Here is a 22,239-nt window from a genome sequence, read left to right on the forward strand (position 1 = left end):
AATATGTAAATTGTTTGGGTTTTTTTAATACATCCCACCTATACCCTCTTAAGACCGATTCCTACTTCAAAGTGGACTTGTGGGGCTTATATGTTAGCTGAAGTAACATCAACAAATTTCTCCCCCTCTTTATAAAATGCTAACTCTGTACTCTTTCAATTCTCTTATTTTTCAAACTTACCTTAAACCATTCAATTGTTGGCTCTGGTTTACCCTCAACTTTGCAATTTAATGTAGCAGGTTCATTCTTCTTCACCACCAAATCTGTTGGATGTTCAATAATGCGCGGCGATTGATATTGAGCTGCAATAAAAAAAAGATAAAAATTAATGTCAAAATTGCTTGCGGTTTGTGGGAAAATCACAAAAAATAAACAGCTCCCAAAGTTTTAAGGATTTTATTTGATCCATAAGATATGGCGGAATGACCAATAAAAGTGTAATCCAAAAAGATAGTAGATAATAAAATCTTGGACGAAAAAAAAACGTGTGACTCAATCAGACTAAGCGATTTCAATTGCTAAAGCCAATCATCATTAAATTTCATTGTATTAAAAATATTGCTCGAAATCCCTCTACAAAACGAACATAAAAAAATAATTTAAAATTTACTCCACTCATGGCTCATTACCATTTTTTTGGGGTAATTTCAATGAATACATTCCCATATTTTTTCAATTAACACCATATCGGGCTTTGTCATATGCTCAATAACCCAAATAATATGGAAATTGCTAAGTATGCCCTCCTTCAGAGCTCATTATAATGAGTATCACGTTTTTTTCGCTTGTTTCACTAGCTAGCTAACAGACAGGCACGGAATCCTCTAACGACAATCACTATGCTCGGTTAGACCACAAAAAATAATAACAATTGATAATCATGTTAAGCAAATTATTAGAAACAGCAACGCTGAATGGCCTGCACTCATCCACAATGGATTCAAAATTACTACATTTATGAAACAGTGGTGAAAGCAGCATTCATTTCTATAGCAGTTTTTCAAAAATTGTATTTCTATAGAAAATTTTCAAAAAATTTTATTTCTATATAAATTTTCGAAAATTTTATTTCTTTAGAAAATTTTCGAAAAATTGTATTTCTATATAAATATTTTATTTTTTATTATATATAGAACATTTTTGAAAAACTTTATTTCTATATTTCTATTTCTTTTATTTCGTTAGAATATTTCCGCAAAATTTTATTTCAATAGAAAATTTTCGCAAAATTTTATTTCTATAGAAAATTTTTCGCAAAATTTTATTTCTATAGAAAGTTTTCGAAAAATTTTATTTCTATAGGAAATTTTCGAAAAATTTTGTTTCTGTAGAAAATTTTCGAAAAATTTTATTTCCATAAAAAAATTTCAAAAAATATTATTTACATAAAAAATTTTCGGAAAATTTTATTTCTATAGAAAATTTTTGCAAAAATTTATTTCTATAAAGAATTTTGTCAAAATTTTCCGAAAATTTTATTTCTATAGAAAATTTTTGGAAAATTGTATATCTATAGAAAATTTTTTCAAACTTTTATTTTATTTCTATAGGAAATTTTCGAAAAATTTTGTTTCTGTAGAAAATTTTCGAAAAATTTTATTTCCATAAAAATTTTTCAAAAAATATTATTTACATAGAAAAATTTCAGAAAATTTTATTTCTATAGAAAATTTTTGCAGAAATTTATTTCTATAGAGTATTTTGTCAAAATTTTCCGAAAATTTTATTTCTATATAAGTTTTCGCAAAATTTTATTTCTATAGAACATTTTCGCAATATTTTAGTTCTATATAAATTTTCGCAAAATTTTATTTCTATAGAAAAATTTTCGCAAAATTTTATTTCTATAGAAAATTTTCGAAAAATTTTATTTCTGTAGAAAATTTTCGAAAAATTTTGTTTCTGTAGAAAATTTTGGAAAAATTTTATTTCCATAAAAAATTTCCAAAAAATATTATTTCCATAGAAAATTTTATTTCTATAGAAAATTTTTGCAAAAATTTATTTCTATAGAGAATTTTGTCAAAATTTTCCGAAAATTTTATTTCTAAAGAATATTTTTGGAAAATTTTATATCTACAGAAAATTTTTTCAAACTTTTATTTCTTTAGAAAATGTTCGCAAAATTTTATTTCTATACAAAATTTTCGCAATATTTTATTTGCATAAAAATTTTTCGCAAAATTTTTTATTTCTATAGAAAATTTTCGCAATATTTTATTTCTATAGAAAATTTTCGCAAAATTTAATTTCTTTAGAAACTTTGCGACAAATTTTATTTCTATTGAAAATTCTCGAAAAAATTATTTTTATTTTTTTAAAATTTTGTTAAAATTTTCCGAAAATTTTATTTCTTTAGAAAATTTTTGGAAAATGTTATATCTATAGAAAATTTTTTCAAACTTTTATTTCTTTAGAAATTTTTCGCAAGATTTTATTTCTATAATAAATTTTCGCAAAATTTTATTTCTATAGAAAATTTTCGCAAAATTTTATTTCTATAGAAAATGTTTGCAATATTTTATTTCTATAGAAATTTTTCGCAAAATGTTAGTTCTAGAAAACTTTCGAAAAATTTTATTTCTATTGAAACTTGTCGAAAAATTTTATTTCTGTAGAAAATTTTGTCAAAATTTTATTTCTATAGAAAATTTTGTCAAAATTTTATTTTTATAGAACATTTTGTCGAAATTGTATTTCTATAGAAAATTTTCGCAATATTTTTTTTCTATAGAATATTTTCGAAAAATTTTATTTGTATAGAAAATTTTCGAAAAATTTTATTTCTATAGAAATTTTTCGCAATATTTTATTTCTATAGAATATTTGCGCAAAATTTTATTTCTATAGAAAATTTTCGGAAAATTTTACTTCTATAAAAAAATTTTCGAAAAATTTTATTTCTATAGAAAATTTTTGCAAAAATTTATTTCTATAGAGAATTTTGTCAAAATTTTATTTCTATAAGAATTTTTCCAAAAAAAAATTTTTTTTCTATAGAATATTTTCCAAAAATTTTATTTCTATGGAAAATTTTCGAAAAATTTTATTTCTATAGAAAATTTTTACAATAATTTATTTCTATAGAAAATTTTCGCAAAATTTTATTCCTATAGAAAATTTTGTCAAAATTTTATTTCTATAGAACATTTTGTCAAAATTGTATTTCTAAAGAAAATTTTTGCAAAAATTTATTTCTATAGATAATTTTGTCAAAATTTTATTACTATAGGAATTTTTCCAAAAATTTTATTTCTATAGAAAATTGTCGAAAAATCTTGTTTTTATGGAAAACTTTTGCAAAAAAAATATTTCTATAGAGAATTTTGTCCACATTTTAGTTCTATAGGAAATTTTCTGAAAAATTATTTCTATAGGAAATTTCCCCAAATTTTTTTTTTTCTATAAAAAATTTTTCAAAAATTTTATTTCTATAGAAAATTCTGGCAACATTTCATTACAGAAAATTTCGTAAATTACAATAATTTCGGAAAGTTTTATGTCTATAGACAAATTTGCAAATTAATATTTCTATAGAATAGTAATTTTCCAACGTTTCACTCCACTGTTCTCTATTCCTCAGGCACGTTAGCGGCAAGCAACATGAATGTCACCAATGTCATCATTAGCCAACATAACACATTCATCGAACGCCACCACAAAACCGACCCACAGTCATTCTGAGGTAGAGGATGCCTGCATACAGCCGAGAGCTGATAGTCAAAGAGACACACTTTTGAAACCAGGTATTTCATTCATACACGTATTCGTCAATACAATGTGTCTACACGTTTTTCCAACATGATTTTCTACTATGATAATGTCTCAGGAACAAAAGTCAGGCGGCCAGAAGAGAAGACCAAAGAACGAACATCACACAAGTAATCATCATCATCAGCAGCAGCAGCAGCAATGCGCGCTACTGTGGTCCACAGCACCAAATGCAGGCGGTGAGAGGGGTTTCCTGGTCTTCCTGGTCGAAACAAAACATTGTCATTCTCATTCATGGGACATTATGCATATTTTGCCACCGTTTTTGCCATGACAGCGCTGGGGATGTTGGGAGATATGGTGACACTGGTGGATATGCTTGTATGGGCCTATGTCGTATATGGTTTAATAGAAATATCATACTCTACAAATTGATCATTAAAAATGTTAAAAGGATACCATTTTCTTTCATTTCCATATTTCTGCTTACTCTTCATGGACAACCACTGAGTTCTGGTGGGTTTAACCAACCATGTGAAGAGTTTGGTTGAACATTGAGTATGGCATCATGTATGGATGGATGAATTGACCGACTGCGACAGACAGACGGACGGATCACTATTGCAAAAAACAAAGAAAAGAAAACTCATATGGAAAACATGTATGATACATGGTGATGATGATGTTGATGATACTTTCGAAGATGACGACAACAACGATACATGTTGTCAAGACAAGTCATTCGTATGGATAAAAGATACAAGGAAAGAGAATGTACTACTGACTATGTATCCCGGCATATATTTTGACTTTTTCTTATGTTTTTCATATTGTCAATATGTTCGCATTCAGATATCAAAAAATTTGGTTAATGTATGTTTTGGCAATGCCAACGATTGAGATAAAGTCCAAACTCCATCAAAATCAAAAAAGCAATAAAAAAATTCAAGCAGTATTAAATGCCAAATTTCTTTTAATATTTTTCGAAATTTTTCTAAATATTGACAAGGTTTCAAAAAAAAAAAATTTTTTTTTTGACAAAATGTTCTATAGAAATAAAATTGTGAGAAAATTTTGTATAAATTTTACCTTTTTTTTAATTAATTTTAAGCACATACATATTTGATGATTCTATAGAAAAAAAATTTGAAAAAATGTTCTATAGAAATAAAATTTTAACAAAATCTTATAAAGAAATAAAATTGTGATAAAATGTTGTATAAAAATACAACTGACACTATATCTATAGAAAAACAGAAATAAAACTATGACACATTTTTCAGTAGAAAAAAATTTAGCAAAATTTTCTATAGAAATCAAATTTTGACAAAATTTTCTATAGAAATAAAATTTTGACAAAATTTTCTATAGAAGTAAACATTTTTATAGAAATAAAATTTTGAAAAAACTTGCTATAGAAATAAAATTTTGATAAAATTTTCTATTGAAATAAAATGTTGACCAAATCTTCTATAAAAATAAAATCGTGTACTGAAACAAAACTGCAACACATTTTTCTATAGAAATAAAATTGTGACACATTTTTCTGTAGAAATAAAATTTTGACAATATTTTCTATAGAAATAAAATTTTGACAAAATTTTCTATAGAAATAAAATTTTGACAAAATTTTCTATAGAAATAAAATTTTGACAAAGTTTCCTATAGAAATAAAATTTTGACAAACTTTTCTATAGAAATAAAATCTTGACAAAATTTTCTATAGAAATAAAATTGTGATAAAATGTTGTATAGAAATAAAACTGACACTATATCTCTATAGAAACTTAGAAATAAAACTATGACACATTTTTCTGTAGAAAAAAATTTTTGGCAAAATTTTCTATAGAAATAAAATTTTGACAAAATTTTCTATAGAAAAAAATGTTTGGCAAAATTTTCTATAGAAATAAAATTTTGACAAAATTTTCTATAGAAATAAAATTTTGACAAAATTTTCTATAGAAATAAAATTTTGACAAAATTTTCTATAGAAATAAAATTTTGAGAAAATTTTCTATAGAAATAAAATTTTGAGAAAATTTTCTATAGAAATAAAATTTTCACAAAATTTTCTATGGAAATGAAATTTTGACAAAATTTTCTATAGAAATAAAATGTTGAGAAAATTTTCTATTTTCTATCGAAATAAATTTTTGACAAAGTTTTCTATAGAGATAAAATTTTAAGAACATTTTCGATAGGAATAAAGTTTTGACAAAATTTTCTATAGAAATAAAATTTTGACAAAATTTTCTATAAAAATAAAATTTTGAGAAAATTTTCTATAGAAATAAAATTGTGAGAAAATTGTCTATAGAAATAAAATTTTGAGAAAATTTTCGATAGAAATAAAATTTTGAGAAAATTTTCTATAGAAATAAAATTTTGAGAAAATTTTCTATAGAAATAAAATTTTGAGAAAATTTTCTATAGAAGCTAAAATTTTACAAAATTTTCTATAGAAATAAAATTTTGACAAAATTTTCTATAGAAATAAAATTTTGACAAAATTTTCTATAGAAATAAAATTCAGACAAAATTTTCTATAGAAATAAAATTTGGACAAAATTTTCTATAGAAATAAAATTTTGACAAAATTTTCTATAAAAATAAAATTTTGAGAAATTTTTCTATAGAAATAAAATTTTGACAAAATTTTCTATACAAATAAAATTTTGACAAAATTTTCTATAGAAATAAAATTTTGACAAAATTTTCTATACAAATAAAATTTTGACAAAATTTTTTAGAGAAATAAAATTTTGAGAGAATTTTCTATAGAAATAAAATTGTGAGAAAATTTTCTATGGAAATAAAATTTTGACAAAATTTTCTATAGAAATAAAATGTTGACAAAATTTTCTATATTAATAAAATTTTGACAAAATTTTCTATAGAAATAAAATTTTAAGAAAATTTTCTATAGAAATAAAATTGTGAGGAAATTTCTATAGAAATAAAATTGTAAGAAAATTTTCTATAGAAATAAAATTTTGACAAAATTTTCTATAGAAGTAAAAATTTTTAGAAAAATTTTTATACAAATAACATTTTGAAAAAATTTGCTATAGAAATAATATTTTGATCCTATCTTCTATGGAAATAAAATTGCAACAAAATTTTGTATAGAAAAAAAACCATAACACATTTTTCTATAGGAATAAAACTATGACACATTTTTCTGTAGAAATAAAATTTTGACAAAATTTTGTATAGAAATAAAATTTTGGGATTATTCGTTTGGCATGGACTAACGAAATATGCTGGTGGTGTTGTTGTTTTTCATTGCTATATTATTTAAATATTGCTATTCTCAGATATTTCGATACACCATCGGTGATCATCTTCAGCGAGATATTATATTTTACAAAGTAATAGACTTTCTCCTTACACGACTTATGTCTAAGTATAAAAAATAATCAAATAAATTTTTCTACAAAAATAAAATTTTGAGTAAAAAATTTTATAGAAACATAAGTTTGAAATAAAATTTAATCAGAAATAAAATTTTGAAAAAAAATTTAAGAAAATTTTCTATAGAAATAAAATTTTGAGAAAATTTTCTATATAAATACAATTTTGAGAAAATTTTCTATAGAAATAGTTTTGAGAAAATTTTCAGTAGAAATAAAATTTTGACAACAAAATTATATAAATATTTTTTTACATTCTTATAGAAATTTTTTAATTTTTTTTTTTTTTAATTTTATAAAAAAAATTGTTTCTAGAAAAAACAAATATTTAGAACTGTATGGTTTAGAACTTTGTTAGTTAACTTAACATGAGGTCATGGACCAAATTTCCATCTGCAAATTGCAACAAATCGATCCATCTCTGAAGCGGCTGATGACTGACGGTGAAAAGTGGATCACTGACGACTAAGTCAAGTAAAAACAGTAATGTTGGCAATGCGGTGAGCTGCCAGAAACACTGGCCAAGTCTGGATTGACCAAGCCAGGGAGGGTTGGCTGTGTCTTTGGTGTCATTTGCAAGAAAGTATCTAGTATGAGCTGCTTCCATACGACAAAAAAAACTAATATTATTAATAAAATATTTTTTAAGCATTGGAAAACATTATTTCTTAAAAACTCTAAATGCACACAAGGAAATTTTAGGTATATTTCGAAATATGTATGGAAAGGGAATTGGGTTCTTCTATTATTATTATAAAAGCAATTTGTTTTCTCGAAAACATGATTCTATGTAACAATAACAATTAATAAATACTAATTAAAATATAATATGAGTTCAAAATGTTCTTGTGGTCGCAGAAGTTTTACTGTTACTTATGTGTGCACAATAGTTTTCATGTAAATAGAAGATCTTTCAAAATTACATATTTGACTCATTTAATTAAATAATTTCTGAAGCCTACTTTAAGGCATAACTGGGATGGCTAGAAGAAGTTCTTATGTACACAAAAACATATATGGTAATAAAATAGATTTTATTGCTTTTGACAAGTCTTAATATAGGGGTTACTTAAGGTTTATGATACATGTTCTCTTATATATAGATCTTGAAAAACTATATATTTAATATAGATTTGGTAAATTACTTTGTTTAACACTTACTGGCTATTATGTTCATGGCTTTGTAGTTTTTTCCGACATTTTAATTACCAACAAATGTTTTAACAAAAAATTGCATAGCGGCACGAACTCATAAAAATTCAAAAGTGTGACTAAAACTTTAAATTCTTTCAAACACACATACATACATATATGACTGAAACGCAAAACCAAATACAAGAGGGAAAAACTTTTGGTTTCCAAAATGAAACATATTGTTGGTTAATATTACAATGAACTATATATAGCTCTGATATGGAACAAAAACATGTGGAAGATTATTTTGGTGTTTGTTCTCTTCGAGGAAAATTATCGCCAAAGAACACATGCTGAAATAAGGAATAAGATCATCATTCTCTAAAAAAGAAAAACTTACTATGAAAATAAGCTTATTTGAATTTTTATGGATATGAAGCATCTTGACATAGAGAAGCAAATCAAACATTGCCACAAAAGCTGTCCATCAAATGACAAAACTAATAAATGTGTCACATTCGGTTGATTGGCTAGGGAATGATGACTCCCTCGTGTAAAAAAGAACATTTTTAATGTTTATCCAAACACCATTACAAAATGGTCCAATGATTTAGATGGGGGACCTATTTAGTAGCTATTGTAATTTATTTGTTTGTAGGGGAGAAGGCTTTGCAACAAGTTTGTGAGAGAACATTTATGAGAAAAAAAATCTGGCGATAAAATTCACCATATATTAATTATTGTAAAGTTTTTTGAAACTAATAATGACTAATTTTCTATCACTCAATGCAGCTACTCTTAAAAAAAAGATTAACATCTTAAAATTAATCATTTATATATTGCTATTGTATTGAGAAAAAATAGTTATAATTTTTATAGAATTATTTATTTAATTTTCTTGAGTTCATATTCATTCATAAATGGATATAACACAAAGACCCACAAAGTAATTTTGCCATTTCTATATACGTCTATAGGTCTGAAGTAGAGGTGTGCACGTGACACGAAATTGTCGTGACTCACGAAAATTTTCGTGATTCGTGCGTGAGTCACGCTCATGATTCGTGCGTGAGTCACGCACACTCACGCACACAGCGTGAGTGTGCGTGAGGTTGATTAAAAAAACAAAATGTCGTGCGTGACCGTGAGTCATGAAAATAATATCTTCGTGAGTGCGCGTGAGTAACGAATTACACTCACGAAAATATTCCTGCTCACCAACATAAAACGCTTAAGAGTTAAATTCAATTACAATTTTAGTGCCACCTGGGATGTTAAGAGTTTATGTTAATAACACTCTCGATTTTAATAATGCTCATGTTTTCAGACACTTCGGTAAGGTAAATTAATCATAAAATTATTTGTGAGTCAAGATATTTTTCATGAGTCACGGTATTTTTCGTGAGTCACGATATTTTTCGTGAGTCACGGTATTATTCGTGAGTCACGGTGTTTCTCGTGAGTTACGATATTTTTCGTGAGTCACGATATTTTTCGTGAGTCACGGTATTTTTCGTGAGTCACGATGTTTTCGTGCGTGAGTGTGCGTGAGTACAAATTTTCTTTTCGTGAGTGTGTGTGAGCGTGAGCCCTACCCAAAAAATATCTTGCGTTAGTATGATGTTTCAGTCGTGAGTGTGAGTAAACTATTACTCACGTGCACACCTCTAGTCTGAAGCCTTCATATATTACATATTTTCCTTCCCTACACTAATTTCTTAATTTATATGCTTATATATTATTATATCAAATTGTTTATAATTATAATTTATTAAAATTCAAATTTTATTAATAAACACACCTAGTTTCTTTACAAGTATTTGCAGCATTTTATGGTTATGGATTTAATTTTCTTACACCTCCGCCCAACTCTTCTGAGAAAATGTTTGTGCATACATATTAAAAACTAAAAAAAAAACAGAACTTCATATCCAACTAAACAAACCATATAACAACCAATTGCATGGCTTTAAATAGCCAAGTTAATAGACATGAAAAGCACGGAGTAGAAAAATATTGAATGCAAAACTAAAAATACACCCACAAAAAAACACATAAAAATGGGTAATATTAATTCATAAAAGAAAAATAATTAAATTTAAGAAAATATTACCGAAAAAAATTGAATTAATCCTTCATTCACAAATGATAGTAGCAATTATGTTACAGAATAAATTGGTTTCGTTAGCCCATTCAATTATTTTTTTTAGTTGATTCAATTAATAAACATAATTGATTTTTATTGCAAAATCAATTAATTTGTGGCAATCAACTTCATGTTTCAATTAAAGTTTTGATCGATTCAATTAAAAAACAAGTAAGGAAAGTCTAAAGTCGGGCGGGGCCGACTATATTATACCCTGCACCACTTTATAGATCTAAATTTTCGATACCATATCATATCCGTCAAATGTGTTGGGGCAATATATTAAGGTTTGTCCCAAATACATACATTTAAATATCACTCGATCTGGACAGAATTTGATAGACTTCTACAAAATCTATAGACTCAAAATTTAAGTCGGCTAATGCACTAGGGTGGAACACAATGTTAGTAAAAAAATATGGGAAACATTCAAATCTGAAGCAATTTTAAGGAAACTTCGCAAAAGTTTATTTATGATTTATTGCTCAATATATATGTATTAGAAGTTTAGGAAAATTAGTGTAATTTTTACAACTTTTCGACTAAGAAGTGGCGATTTTACAAGGAAAATATTGGTATTTTGACCATTTTTGTCGAAATCAGAAAAACATATATATGGGAGCTATATCTAAATCTGAACCGATTTCAACCAAATTTGCACGCATAGCTACAATGCTAATTCTACTCACTGTGCAAAATTTCAACTAAATCGGAGCAAAAAATTGACATCTGTGGTCATATGAGTATAAATCGGGCGAAAGCTATATATGGGAGCTATATTTAAATCTGAACCGATTTCACCCAAATTTAGCACGCATAGCTACAATGCTAATTCAACTCCCTGTGCAAAATTTCAAATAAATCGGAGTTAAAAATTAGCCTCTGTGGTCATATGAGTGTAAATCGGGCGAAAGCTATATATGGGAGCTGTATCTAAATCTGAACCGATTTCAACCAAATTTGGCACGCATAGCTACAATGCTAATTCTACTCCCTGTGCAAAATTTCAACTAAATCGGAGTTAAAAATTGGCCTCTGTGGTCATATGAGTATAAATCGGGCGAAAGCTATATATGGGAGCTATATCTAAATCTGAACCGATTTCAACCAAATTTGGCACGCATAGCTACAATGCTAATTCTACGCCCTATGCAAAATTTCCACTAAATCGGAGCAAAAATTGGACTCTGTGGTCATATGAGTGTAAATCGGGCGAAAGCAAATTTAAAGTCGATTGGACTAAAACTGCGACCTAGACTTTGATTACAAAAATGTGTTCACGGACAGACGGACATGGCTATATCGACTCAGGAGCCCACCCTGAGCATTTTTGCCAAAGACACCATGTGTCTATCTCGTCTCCTTCTGGTGTTGCAAACATAACAGTGTGGCGCAGGGTATAAAAACTCAATAAAAATAATTGATTCAATAAATTTAAGTGATTGACTTGGTTTTAATTGAAAAATAATTTAATATAGGTAATATTTTTCTATTATGGAATGCAAAAATTGTTTAAAATGGATAAAATATAAATTTAAGAAAAAAATCACAAAAACATTATGTTCCTCCGCAACAAATTTTTAGAAACCCATACTCCTGTTTTGTTATAAAGTATTTTGTTTATGACAATAAATTACGAATTTGTGGCAAGCTTTTTCTCGACTATCTTTTATCTGTTTTATTTGTATTTAAATATATTTTTTTTAATTACTTAGTTAAGCTATTATTATATATTTACTAAAATGATTATTTAATTTTTTTTAGTGTAATCCCTATATGTAATATAATGGAGCTGACGGCGGTGATACTGTCACATTATATATGCGTATGAGAAGACTATAATTACCATGTTGTTGGCAATGTTAGTTGGATGTAAGGTAACGAATATATTTCTATGCAAGAAACTCTGCACAACTTCCCGAAAAAGGAAACATAACAAAACTATAAAAAAAAAAATAGAAATAAAAATGTTTCTTATGCTAATTTGCATTTTATGCTAAAGTAATATAAAACATACATAAGCTTTATACATGGCAATGCCAAGATATTCGAATCTCTTCTAACCAGTGGCGTTTTACACAACATATGCAAGAGAAATTCAAGGTTTCCCTGCCGCTCCTTTCTATTCTGCTTTCTATTTTGTAAGCCACAGAATATTGTCTTAATAGTTATGCAGTTTGCTCCAGGTTGCTCTAGGTCGCATGTCGCAGAAATTTAACCATGTTACAAAGAATTTTTTTCTTTTATTTTCTTTTTTTTCAAAAATATCTCAACTTACTCATGTTGGTGAAACAAGTAACAAAGGTGCAATGACTGCATCTGTTCTAGGGGATGATAAGTTGTTGGAAATTTAAAACTTCATACATGTCACTGCTCGTCAACATAATAGGGAAGAGAGGATTAATTGGCCTGAGTTTAAATAAATTAAAGAGACATATTTTCTGAAAGGACAAAATGACTAGTAGTGTTGACAAACAAAATATTTTTATTATAAATTGATTAACTAAAAGCATCACGGAGTAAGTTCACCACTGTGGTATCACAATGGACTGAATAGTCTAAGTGAGCCTGATACATCGGGCTGCCACATAACCTAACCTAACCTAACCTATCACGGAGTAAAAAGACTGATTTTCATATGTTTGGGTGTAAAAATTATATGTTTGGAACTCAATTTTTTAACACAATATTTTTAAGTGCAAGCATATAATGTTCATAAACTAGCATAACATGTTTGGGACATATATATATTAATATGTTAGAACATATTATGTTTGGGACATAAAATGTTTGTAAATACAATATGCTTAGATGCAAACATATATTAATTTAGAAATAGCCTATAAACATATGTGTGTTTAGAAAGAGAGACCTAGAGAGTATGCTGCAAGTAAAATAATGGAAGTAACCAATTGGTGCCTTAAAAATATATCCACACAAAGAAAATTTCATTAATTTTTTTTACCAGTGTATGCTCTAAGGTGAAACATAATATGTTTGAAGAATACAAACAATATTTTATTTGGACCAATACTGCAAATATATATGCTTGAAGCAAAATGCGTTTGGGGTATATGTTACAGAAGTGATTTTTTTTTTTTTGAAAGTGCTCAGTACACACGCAGAGAAGGAATATGTTCACCTCAAACATGTTTCAAGAGCAAAATGTTATTTTTGTATGGTGACCATATAACATGTTTGTCACTAAAATGTTATTTCCGCGTCAAATATAACCTGCTTTCCGAAATCAGATACATGATTTCCAAGAAAATAACATGGTTGCGAAAACCATGTTACATGGTCACCACCCTAAAATAACATTTTGCTCTTAAAACATGTTTGAGGTGATCATATTCCTTCTCTGGGTGCAGGAATGTGAATAAAGTCTTCTTCTAGAGATAAACTTTATTTTCAATTCTCAATAAATTTAATTTTTTTTTTACTTTTATTGTAAATAAAAAAAGTTAGGAAAAAATATTTTCCTCTTGTTTTTAAATGAAATCCGAAATATGAAGGAATGGAATCTTTCTTGATAATTTTTATACCCTCCACCATAGGATGGGGGGTATATTAACTTTGTCATTTCGTTTGTAACACATCGAAATATTGCTCTAAGACCCCCATAAAGTATATATATTCTGGGTCGTGGTGAAATTCTGAGTCGATCTGAGCATGTCCGTCTGTCCGTCCGTCTGTTGAAATCACGCTAACTTCTGAACGACACAAGCTATCGACTTGAAACTTGGCACAAGTAGTTGTTATTGATGTAGGTCGGATGGGCCATATCGGTCCACTTTCACGTATAGCCCCCATATAAACGGACCCCAAATTTGGCTTGCGAGGCCTCTAAGAGAAGCAAATTTCATCCGATCCGGCTGAAATTTGGTACGTGGTGTTAGTATATGGTTTCTAACAACCATGTAAAAATTGGTCCACATCGGTCCATAATTATATATAGCCCCCATATAAACCGATCCCCAGATTTGGTTTGCGTATCCTCTAAGAGAAGCAATTTTCATCCGATCCGGCTGAAATTTGGTACATGGTATTAGTATATGCTCTCTAACAACCATGCAAAAATTGGTCCATATCGGTCCATAATTATGTATATCCCCTATATAAACCGATCCACAGATTTGTCCTCCGGAGCCTCTTGGAGCAGCAAAATTCATCCGATCCGGTTGAAATTTGGAACATGGTGTTAATATATGGCCTCAAACACACAAGCAAACATTGGTCGAAATCGGTCAATAATTATATATAGGTACCATATAAACCGATCCCCAGATTTGACCTCCAGAGCCCCTTGGAAGAGCAAAATTCTTCCCATTCGGTTGAAATTTAGTACGTAATGTTAGTATATGGTATCCAACAACCATGCAGGAATTGGTTTCTATCAGTCCATAATTATATATAGCTCCCATATAAACCGATCCCCAGATTTGACCTCCGGTGCCTTTTGGAGAAGCAAAATTCATCCGATCTGCTTGAAATTTGGTACGTGGTGATAGTATATGATATTTAACAACCATGCCAAAAGTGGTCCATAATCATATATAGCCCCATATAAACCGATCCCGAGATTTGGTTTTGGAGCCTCTTGGAGGAGCAAATTTCATCCGAGTGAGTTGAAATTTGGTTCATTGTGCTAGTATATGGTCGTTAACAACCATGCCTAACTAGGTCCAAATCGGTCTATAGTTATATATATCCCTCAGATAAATCGATTTCCAATCACACAAAAATTGGTCCATATCAAGTTCATAATTGTATATAGCCCCCATATAAGCGACCCCCATATTTCAATTCTGGCTCTCTACGTACCGTGCAAAAAGTCCATATCGATTCGTAATTATTTGTAGACTTAACTATACATAACTTTTTTGTCTAATATATACCACGTATGGACTAACTCACAATTTAGGAAACGATGTTATGAAGTTTTAAGATACCACCACCCAAGTAATTCGATTGTGGATGACAGTCTTTCGTAGAAGTTTCTACGCAATCCATGGTGGAGGGTACATAAGATTCGGCCTGGCCGAACTTACGGCCGTATATACTTGTTTTTTTGAAAGTGCTCAGTACAGGAATGTGCAGTCTTCTTCTAGAGATAAACTATATTTTCAATTCTCAATAGATTTATTTTTTTTTACTTTTATTGTAAATAAAAAAAAGTTAGGAAAAAATATTTTCCTCTTGTCTTTAAATGAAATCCGAAATATGAAGGAATGGAATCTTTCTTGATAATTTTTTTTCTTTAGCTCACAAAATTAATAAGTAAATTATAACTCAATTATAACTTTCTTCTTAATCAATTGAAGATTTTACAACTATGACAAAAGTCGTCAGTCGAATCTTTAAAATCCTTAAAAAGATGGCTTCCCATATGAAATTCAGTGCGTCCAAACGAATTTTGAGGAAATTTCAATGTTGAGGAAAGAGCATCGTTAATGCTTTTTTTTTTTTTTTTTTTTTTTTTTTTTTGTTTTACTGGGAGAACATTTGTGATATTTAAGTAATGTGTGGGAGATATAATTCGAGCTATAAGAGCCTCATTAATTTAGGAAAATTCTATCCTATGATATAAACCAACGTTTTCACAAAGTATGGTTCAAGATAGAAGAAGTATATTTCAATAGGATTTAATTTTATTTTATTTAAGCGTTTGCATTGTTCATTTTCTTTACATTTCCAACCCTTAGACATGGCTATCAAACTTAGGAAACTCAGCAGTTTCCAACAGTAGTCCAAAAATGTTATTTCTTAATTATTTGCAATAAGTTCTTCTTTCACACACACACACTTTCTCTTATCAGCTAAAGTATAAAAATTACATGGTACATAATTGATGGCATTTCTGCAGTTCTTTACACTCACTCCACAGGCAGCTTTCTTCGATATTTGAAGGTTTCCTATAGAATTTGCTGCAAAATTGGAAATAAACATGAAACAATATCATAATAAAAATAATTGCAAAACATCATCTTCCTTCCCAATCAATATAAAAATACAATCATCAACCCCTACATATACCACCAAACCATTTCAATTTGGTCTTTTGCCTTCTTCATAAAAGAGTTTCCTCTTGAGAAATTGGAAATTATAAAAAAAAAAAAAAAAACTCCCTTATATTTGGTCCATGTGAAACTTCTATGCTTATCAAACAAGAAAAATAATTTCAAGGAAAACTGCAATATCTTTACTTGGAATGCTTCTCAACTTTATCTAATAATGAATGTCTTCAAAATAAAGAGCATGCTAGATATCTCAAGGGGGTTAGTTCCTATTGGGGTATTCTAAACCAAGCGAGCTTCGTTGTTTTTATGGAAAACATTTTATGTTACATATGCACTTATAAACGAGGGTGTTTAGTATTCTAGACTGGTCTGCCTTCTTATTTTTAATTATATTAATGGTTTCTTTCACAACTATTTTGTTAGAATAATTGCACTAATTGCATGACATTTGCTCTTGTTGATTTCATGAGTGGAAAAATATGAAAAGTGCAAAATGCTTTCAACATAAAGAGGAAGTTGCATTTTGCTTTTTTTTCATTTTCATTTACAGTTTTTGCAAAAATTCAACATGAAGGGGAAGTTGCATGTTTTGTAAATTAGTTTTTGTAAAACAAATATGAAATATTTAATTTTATTAAGTGAAGGCAAATAATTGCCAACTGTAGTGAAAATATATAAGGCTAAATGTATATAAAACTTCAACTTAAAATAGCAGTTTTAGAAAAATGTTATACAAACTAAATTTATTATAATGCTTAAAATGAACTAATATAATAAACTATTAACACTAGTGATTGCAACAACCTATAATAAAACAAGTATGTACTGCCGTAATTTCGGCCAGGCCGAATCTTATGCACCCTCCTCCATGAATTGCGTATAAACTGTCATCCACAATCGAATTACTTGGGTTGTGGTAATACTTACCGATGACAAGGTATATTAAAACTTCTTAACATCGTCTTCTAAATTGGATGTTAGTCCATACGGAGTATATATTAGGCAAATAAAGGCAGATTATATAATTGAGTTCTTGACCGGTATGAATTTTTATGAAAGAGGGTCGGTTTATATGGGAGCTATATACAATTATTATATGATCCAATTTTTGTGTGATTAGTAATAAATTTTAGCAAGATCAAAAGAAATTTGCTCCCTGCGGAAGAAGTAACATCGGGGGATGATTTATCTGGGTGCTATATATACTTCTGGGCCGATATGGACCAATTCCTACATGGTTGTCTGAGACCATATACTAACACAACGTACAAATTTCAGCCGAATCGGATGAAATTTGCTTCTCTTAGAGGCTCCGCAAGCCAAATCGGAGGATCGGTTTATATGGGGGCTATATATAATTCTGGACCGATATGGACCAATTCCTACATGGTTGTCTGAGACCATATACTAACACCACGTACCAAATTTCAGCCGGATCGGATGAAATTTGCTTCTCTTAGAGGCTCCACAAGCCAAATCGGGGGATCGGTTTATATGGGAGCTATATATAATTCTGGACCGATATGGACCAATTCCTGCATGGTTGTCAGAGATCATATACTAACACCACGTACCAAATTTCAGCCGGATCGGATGAAATTTGCTTCTCTTAGAGGATCCGCAAGCCAAATCTGTGGATAGGTTTATATGGGGGCCATATATAATTCTGGACCGATATGGACCAATTTTTGCATGGGTGTTAGAGGTCATATACTAACACCACATACCAAATTTCAACCCGATAGGATGAAATTTGCTCCTGTTAGAGCGTCCGCAAGCCAAATCTGGGGATCGGTTTATATGGGGGTTATATATAATTCTGGACCGATATGGACCAATATCTACATGGTTGTCTGAGACCATATACTACCACCACGTACCAAATTTCAGCCGGAGCGGATGAAATTTGCTTCTCTTAGAGGCTCCGCAAGCCAAATCGGGGGAATCGGTTTATATGGGGGCTATATATAATTCTGGACCGATAAGGGCCAATTCCTGCATGGTTGTCAGAGACCATATACTAACACTACGTACCAAATGAAATTTGCTCCTGTTAGAGCGTCCGCAAGCCAAATCTTGGGGTTGGTTTATATGGGAGCTATACATAAACGTGGTCCGATATGGCCCATTTGCAATACCATCCGACATGCATCAATAACAACTACTTGTGCCAAGTTTCAAGTCGATAGCTTGTTTCGGTCGGAAGTTAGCGTGATTTCCACAGACGGAAGGACAGCCGGGCAGACGGGCGGACGGACGGATAAAGCTAGATCGACTCAGAATTTCATCACGACCCAGAATATATATACTTTATGGGGTCTTAGACCAATATTTCGATGTGTTACAAAGGGAATGACAAAGTTAATATACCTCCTCCTCATTACAATTTTTGGTGTGTGCGTAGGTTAGATATAGCGACAGCCCGGTTTGTTAGATTCACATAGACAGTTCATTGTGACACCACAGTGCTTAACTTCTTAGGTTCTTTTGATTTCAACGGAAATTTATTACGCAGATAAGTTCCTAAAGGGCATATAGGCAAGATGACAGATATATTCTTAAAAATGAAGCCTACACGACCAAATTTCTCTTTAATATAATTTCTAAAATTGGAACTCTGCTGAATTATCGTTTGAAAACAACAACTAATTGATATTAATTTCTGGATACCTAATGATGATTTCGAGTTGACTTTTTTGGCAGAGGTATAAATTTTGAATATGTGTGCAGCCATATTTATGAAAAACCAAAATAATTGATAGGGAATTCATAACAAGAAACCATAAATGTGAGGACTTTTATATATAAACAAGTTTTCAAAGTATGTCGGACATTTCTTTGTGTGCAAGGCAACCCTGGAAATAAGTACCCATAAAGTCCAAGTGAACTAGAATCATGGCTAGCTGTCCTAGCTTATATTACAAAATACTATTTCTATAGAAAATTTTTTCAGAATTTTATTTCTGCAGAAAATTTTGTAAAAATTTTATTTCTATAGAAAATTTTGACAAAATTTTACTTCTATAGAAAATTTTCTCAAAATTTTATTTTTATAGAAAATGTTGTCAAAAATTTATTTCTATAGAAAATTTTCTCAAAATTTTATTTTTATAGAAAATGTTGTCAAAATTTTATTTCTATAGAAAATTTTTTGTAAAAATTTTATTTCTGCGAAAATTTTGTAAAATTTTATTTCTTTAGAAAATTTTGTCAAAATTTTATTTCTATAGAAAATTTTGTCAAAATTTTATTTTTATAGAAAATTTTGTCAAAATTTTATTTTTATAGAACATTTTGTCAAAATTTTATTTTTATAGAAAATTTTGTCAAAATTTTATCTCTATAGAAAATTTGTCTAAATTTTTTTTATTTCTATAGGGAACATTTTATTCTTATAGAAAATTTTTCAAAATTTCCATAGAAGATTTTGTAAGAATTTTATTTTGACAAAATTTTATGTCTATAGAAAATTTAAACAAACATTTTTTTTTCTATAGAAAGTCTTGTCAAAATTTTATTTCAATAGAAAATTTATGAAGAAATACCCAGCAAAAAAAAATTGGAAGTTCTTCTAAAGACACGACATTGAAAGCACTTCCTAAAAAGCCCTCCCAAAGATGTTCTTTATTTTAACTATACAGGAAGTTCTTTTGATTCATTTTTTTTTTTTTTAATTCGTTGTTTTCATATTTCATATAATAAGACATTTTAAATTATTTTGATTCAAATAGGTTAAAAAGAGAGTAAGAGTTCATAAAATGGTACAAATTATTTAAATTTTATCGAAAAAAATTCTAAATCCAGTCTAGAATAATTGCAATTTTTTTAAAATATTTGAGGTCTAAGGTTTTAGACAAGCGTTAGAATGCATTAAAAATCATTAAAAAATATAAAAATTATTTATTTGGCAAAATATCACAAAATTTCATAATTCACATCCAAAACATTGAATTCGGACCACACCTTAAGTAGTGAAGCAAATTCAGTGCAACGGCTGTTGAATTGGTGGACATCCGTCCTATAACAAGCTAATGTTAAATTCATCGCTTCTGAGCCAATTTTGCACCACTTCCAGATCGAAAAAGAACATTTTCACTACACACAAAAAAAGTGAACTCTCTATTTCACTAAAGCCAATTTAACTTTATTTTAGTTCATGGAATTATTATGTTTGGAGAAAGTTTCCTTTACTCTAATAATTTTTTGTGCACGTAACTGCCACCTAACCTAACCTATGACATCGGCGTGATGCCAACGTTTGTAATACTGTTTAGTTAAAATTTTCTAAAAATATTCAAAATTTTCTAAAATTAACCGAAAGTTTTCTTCCTGGTGGGTTCACTGTTTTTTCAGTGTACTTTGTTGGCGACGCTTTTTTTGCTGGGTACCTCTTTGCACAATCTACCAAAATCAAGAATTCTACCAATCTACAAAACAGTAAAAAATGTACCATTCTTATGGGCATTTCAAATATATACACAATCTTATAACACTCTGTTCCTCAGTGTGGCGGAAGAAATCATATTCCACGTTTCACATTTGCGGACGAATGTGGTATAGACAATATTCCTCTCAAAAATGTCGAAATCCTGTAATAAAAAAACTAAAACATCCTCATTTTGGTATATGTTTATTTCTTCAATGTCTGCCAATTAAAATTGTTAGAGTTGAGTTGAGAAACTTTCACATTTAGGGCAGAATAACTCTGTATAGAGTAATTGTGATGAAAAAATACCAAATGGCTCGCGGTCGTGCCAAGGTGCTTCTGGCAGTCGAAATGTATCAAGAAAAAGCACAAAAAAGTCAACTTTATCAACCCTGTCTTGGCCAATTACAACTTTTCGAAAATTTGGAAAATTTCGAATTTTTCGTATAAAATGTTTTTTTAATAATACGCCAATTTTAGGTGAAAAAATGTTATAAAATTTAACAAAAATATTTAACTATGAATATAAGATTTCAAATCAACAAAATATTAGATTTGACAGATATTCTAATATCAAAAATCTAATTTTGACTCTGGTTAGAAAACAGAAAATAAGTAGCCATAATATCTTAATAACGTCTCTTGTCATAATAAAATTTTTATATTTTTTATATGTCTCAAAGTCCAAAACAAAATCCACCAACTTGTGTAATTTTATTTAATTTATTACACCTCTCAAGAGTCCAGTCCAATCCATCACTTTAATAAGACCGTTTCAAATCTTACAATCCATATAATTAGGACAATCTGCATTCATCTTAATTTAAATATGCCATTTTTTAGTAATAAAGGAAGGAATTGTTTTTTTTTAGTATATCTGGTTGTGACAAATTCACCACCCTTATTTCCTTTCACAATAGAATAAACGAAGGACTTTCACCATCTTTAAGAATCAGGCTCATTTTATGCTAGGAATCTTCAAATGGCATATAACAAAAAACCGCAAAGAGAAAAAGTGAAAAACACAAAAACAGAAGATCTAATTATAAATGTAAATTAATAAGAAAGAAAAATCAAGGAAGACCTAAACAAAAAAACGAAGATGACTTGGAAAAAAGTGTAGAATTTTTTTTTTCGACATTTTTTGAACCATAGCTAGCTAGCTTCAAAAATTAAAATCTCTTTTTATGGTAGTCATTTTTTTTTACAAACTTCTCCTTCCCTTAGATCTAAATTGTGAATCAAAAACAAAAATTTATGTATGTCTTTAAAGTTTCCTTAGATTTAACTTTAAAGTCAAGTTTTTGTTGTCTCCAGTTAGATTTTACCATAAAGCAATCATCAGAAAATAATCACGAATATCACGTATTACTGCGGTATATTTC

The 22,239-nt window shown here is 28.8% G+C and overlaps 1 protein-coding gene across 1 annotated transcript in view; it reads right to left on the reverse strand.

Moving 5' to 3' along the window:
• Window positions 1-22,239, reverse strand: part of robo1 (roundabout guidance receptor 1) — a 291,324-nt gene that overhangs the window by 156,739 nt on the left and 112,346 nt on the right. The window contains 1 exon segment of the mRNA XM_075308740.1: window positions 182-303. Within this exon segment, the coding sequence (XP_075164855.1) occupies window positions 182-303 (122 nt within the window).

Source organism: Haematobia irritans, chromosome 5 (genome assembly GCF_050003625.1).
Source record: "Haematobia irritans isolate KBUSLIRL chromosome 5, ASM5000362v1, whole genome shotgun sequence".
Lineage (NCBI taxonomy): Eukaryota > Metazoa > Arthropoda > Insecta > Diptera > Muscidae > Haematobia > Haematobia irritans.